Source organism: Oncorhynchus keta, chromosome 4 (genome assembly GCF_023373465.1).
Source record: "Oncorhynchus keta strain PuntledgeMale-10-30-2019 chromosome 4, Oket_V2, whole genome shotgun sequence".
NCBI lineage: Eukaryota > Metazoa > Chordata > Actinopteri > Salmoniformes > Salmonidae > Oncorhynchus > Oncorhynchus keta.
Window position 1 is genome coordinate 83445872 of NC_068424.1, and position 5000 is coordinate 83450871.

At 44.2% G+C, this 5000-nt stretch overlaps 1 protein-coding gene across 1 annotated transcript in view; it reads left to right on the forward strand.

The window, feature by feature from the left end:
• Positions 1-5000, forward strand: part of LOC127929732 (beta-synuclein-like) — a 38140-nt gene that overhangs the window by 25991 nt on the left and 7149 nt on the right. The window contains exon 5 of the mRNA XM_052517984.1: positions 4498-4581. Coding sequence (XP_052373944.1) covers positions 4498-4581 — 84 coding nt within the window. The remainder of the gene's footprint in view (positions 1-4497; positions 4582-5000) is intronic.

A 5000-nucleotide genomic window follows, 5' to 3' on the forward strand; every position in this document is an offset into this window, starting at 1 on the left:
TATTAGTCCTTATTCATGGTTTCAGCAGGGTCGTCAGACCTTATTCATGGTTTCAGCAGGGTTATTAGTCCTTATTCATGGTTTCAGCAGGATTATTAGTCCTTATTCATGGTTTCAGCAGGATTATTAGTCCTTATTCATGGTTTCAGCAGGGTTATTAGTCCTTATTCATGGTTTCAGCAGGGTTATTAGTCCTTATTCATGGTTTCAGCAGGATTATTAGTCCTTATTCATGGTTTCAGCAGGATTATTAGTCCTTATTCAACGTTTCAGCAGGGTCGTCAGTCCTTATTCATGGTTTCAGCAGGGTCGTCAGACCTTATTAATGGTTTCAGCAGGGTTATTAGTCCTTATTCAACGTTTCAGCAGGGTTATTAGTCCTTATTCATGGTTTCAGCAGGGTTATTAGTCCTTATTCATGGTTTCAGCAGGGTCGTCAGCCCTTATTCATGGTTTCATGCTGTGTAAAGGTGGTGGAATTATGAGGAAATAAGTCATGGTCTGAATACGACGTATCTGTTGACACACCTTCATGTATCGGATCTCCGACCCCAACAAAAAGCAGCTGAACAGCATGAACACCATGCTGTTCTCACGTTCAAGGTCAGAATACGCACAGAGAGAAAAGTGCAATAAAATTGAGTTCCATTTACGGTCGATTAACTCAGGTCAGAATTCCCTCCATAGAGTCTAGGGTTCATTAAGACCCCCATAGAGTCTAGGGTCCATTAAGACCCCCATAGAGTCTACGGTCCATTAAGAACCCCATAGAGTCTAGGGTCCATTAAGACCCCCATAGAGTCTACGGTCCATTAAGACCCCCATAGAGTCTAGGGTCCATTAAGACCCCCATAGAGTCTACGGTCCATTAAGACCCCCATAGAGTCTAGGGTTCATTAACACCCCCATAGAGTCTAGGGTCCATTAACACCCCCATAGAGTCTAGGGTCCATTAAGACCCCCATAGAGTCTAGGGTTCATTAACACCCCCATAGAGTCTAGGGTCCATTAACACCCCCATAGAGTCTAGGGTTCATTAACACCCCCATAGAGTCTAAGGTTCATTAAGACCCCACAGAGTCTAGGGTTCATTAAGACCCCCATAGTCTAGGGTCCATTAACACCCCCATAGAGTCTAGGGTCCATTAAGACCCCCATAGAGTCTAGGGTCCATTAAGACCCCATAGAGTCTAGGGTCCATTAAGACCCCCATAGAGTCTAGGGTCCATTAACACCCCCATAGAGTCTAGGGTCCATTAAGACCACTATTGAGTCTAGGGTCCATTAACACCCCATAGAGTCTAGGGTTCATTAAGACCCCCATAGAGTCTAGGGTTCATTAACACCCCCATAGAGTCTAGGGTCCATTAAGACCCCCATAGAGTCTAGGGTCCATTAAGACCCCCATAGAGTCTAGGGTTCATTAACACCCCCATAGAGTCTAGGGTCCATTAAGACCCTCATAGAGTCTAGGGTTCATTAACACCCCCATAGAGTCTAGGGTTCATTAAGACCCCATAGAGTCTAGGGTTCATTAAGACCCCATAGAGTCTAGGGTTAATTAAGACCCTATAGTCTAGGGTTAATTAAGACCCCATAGAGTCTAGGGTTCATTAAGACCCCATAGAGTCTAGGGTCCATTAAGTCAAATGGAGTGAATTAAAAATAATCTCATTGTTCTTTTTTAAATTAATTTGGCCATTTTCTCTTGAACGATATGATCTATTAGCAATGGTGCGGTACTGTATGTCTCCTGTCTTACAAGCTCTGACCCAACTCTGTGGTACTGTAAGTCTGCTGTCTTACAAGCTCTGACCCAACTCTGTGGTACTGTATGTCTGCTGTCTTACAAGCTCTGACCCAACTCTGGATCAGCTCTGAGTCGTCTTGGGTATGACTGTATCAGCTCTGAGTCGTCTTGGGTATGACTGTATCAGCTTTGAGTCATCTTGGGTATGTCTGGATCAGCTCTGAGTCGTCTTGGGTATGACTGTATCAGCTCTGAGTCGTCTTGGGTATGTCTGGATCAGCTCTGAGTCGTCTTGGGTATGACTGTATCAGCTTTGAGTCATCTTGGGTATGTCTGGATCAGCTATTAATCGTCTTGTGTATGTCTGTATCAGCTCTGAGTCGTCTTGGGTATGACTATCAGCTCTGAGTCGTCTTGGGTATGACTGTATCAGCTTTGAGTCATCTTGGGTATGTCTGGATCAGCTCTGAGTCGTCTTGGGTATGACTGTATCAGCTCTGAGTCGTCTTGGGTATGTCTGGATCAGCTCTGAGTCATCTTGGGTATGACTGTATCAGCTTTGAGTCATCTTGGGTATGTCTGGATCAGCTTTTAATCGTCTTGCGTATGTCTGTATCAGCTTTGAGTAGTCTTGGGTATGTCTGTATCAGCTTTGAGTCGTCTTGGGTATGTCTGGATCAGCTTTGAGTCGTCTTGGGTATGACTGTATCAGCTTTGAGTCATCTTGGGTATGTCTGGATCAGCTTTGAGTCGTCTTGTGTATGTCTGGATCTGCTATGAGTCATCTTGGGTAGGTCTGTATCAGCTTTGAGCCATCTTGGGTATGTATGTATCAGCTTTGCACATCTGGATTTGGGGTTTTTCTCCCATTCTTCCTTGCAGATTTTCTCATTCTCTGTTAAATTAGATGGGGAGTGGCAATGAACAGCAATCTTCAAGTCCTTCCACAGATTTTCAATGGGATTGAAGTCTAGGATTTGGCAGGGCCACTCACCCTTGTTCTGAAGCCATTCCAGCATTGCTTTAGCTGTCGGGGTCATTGTCCTGTTGGAAAGTAAATCTTCACCCCAGTCTAAGGTCGTTTACACTCTGAAGCAGGTTCTCATTAAGGCTTTGCCTGTATTTGGCTCTATTCATTGTTCCCTCCATCCTTACCAATCTCCCAGTCCCTACTGCTGAAAAGCATCCCCATATCATGATGCTGCCATCACCATGCTTCATGGTAGGGATGGTGTTAGACAGGTGATGAGCTGTGACAGTTTTTTTTTTTCTTCCAGATATAGCGATTTGCATTCAGGCCAAAGAGTTCAATTTGTGTCTTATAATATTTTGCCTTATGCTCTATTATGCTCTCAGAGTCTTTCAGGTGCCTTTTTGCAAACTCCAGACATGTTGTCGTGTATCTTTGTCTCGGGAGTAGTGTCCATCTGGCCACTCTCCCATACAGCCCAGATTGGTGAAGTGCTGTAGAGACTGTTCTCCTTCTGGCAGGTTCTCCCATATCACCCGAGGAACTCTGTTGGTGTGGTCATTGGGTTCTTGGTCATCTCCCTGACCAAGGTCTTTGTTGCCAGGCTGCTCGGTTTGGTTGGACAGCCAGGTCTTGGCAGAGTATGTGTAGTTCCATATTTCTTTCCATTTCCTACTAATGAAGACCACTGTGCTCTTGGAAACCTTCAATACTCTAGAAATGGTTTAACACCCTTCCCCAGATATATGGCTCTTCACAATTATAGCTCAGAGATTTACGGCCACTTCCTTGGACTTCATGGTATAGTTCCTGCTCTGTCAACTGTGGGACCTTTATATATACAGGTGTGTTTCTTACTAAATCATGTCCAAAAAAAATGTAATTACCCACAGGTGGACTCCAATCAAGTTGTAGTGACATTACAAGGATGATCAAAGGAAATTGGTTGCACCTTTGCTCAATGTCGAGTATCAAACCAAAGGGGTTGATATTCTTATGTAAAATGTACATCTATGACATTATTACTATAATGATATATTATTTATTACTTATTACTTATTTCCCTCATTAAAATGCAAATCAATTTATAACATTTTTGACATGCGTTTTTCAGGATTTTTTGGTTGTTATTCTGTCTCTCACTGTTCAAATAAACCTACCATTAAAATTACAGACGGATCATGTCTTTGTCAGTGGGCAAACGTACAAAATCAGCAGGGGATCAAATACTTTTTCCCCCTCACTGTAGGACCCTGAGTCCCTGTGAATGTTGACCTAAGTAAAGGTCTTACTCACATCGACCTATGGAGAGCGTGATCACACAGTCGTCCAGAACAGCTGATGCTCTCATGCATGCTTCAGTGTTGCTTGCCTCGAAACGAGCATAGAAGTAGTTTAGCTCGTCTGGCAGCTCTCGGATTCCCTTTGTAGTCCGTATTATCCCATTATCATCAGGAGTCCAAAGCACTTACACTGTGTTTCCTGCCTCCTGGACTGGACCTTCTCTCCCTAACACTTCACAATTTATTTATTTCCTTGTTTGTAAAATGAAAAGTAGTGTTGTGGTGAAATAGGACGTGTGTTTTCGTTTTGTTTTACAATTGTCTGTGTGTGTGTATGTGTGTGTGTGTGTGTGTGTGTGTGTGTGTGTGTGTGTGTGTGTGTGTGTGTGTGTGTGTGTGTGTGTGTGTGTGTGTGTGTGTGTGTGTGTGTGTGTGTGTGTGTGTGTGTGTGTGTGTGTGTGTGTGTGTGTGTGTGTGTGTGTGTGTGTCCACAGCCTGAGGAGTATGGGCAGGAGGCCATGGAAGGAGAGCCACATGGAGATCAGCAGGAGGGAGAGACATATGACGAGAACCAGCAGGTAAGTGGGACACACACACACACACACACACACACACACACACACACACACACACACACACACACACACTAGAGCCGTGAATATTAAGCCCGAGCCCTACCCAGGCGTGATTGCTTCTGCCAATTTTAAGGCCCGGCCCTGCTCAAAACCCAAAATATTTGAGTAAATTCACTCGCTCCCTGCGCTCAGCTCGCTCTGTGTGCTCTCTGCTCATGGCGCTCTCAGTCTGTGAGTATCCATAGCAACGGCTCCTCAATGAAGAGGCAGGAGAGAGCAGTGAGCTGGAAGCTAAACATTTCATCACTCTAAAAATCAAGGAACACGATGCTTTTCTGTGAAATAATATTCTTTCTGTGAAGAACTTCTGACACCATGCTATGATCTGATCTTAGTCAGATACGATTTGACTGTGCTGAGCA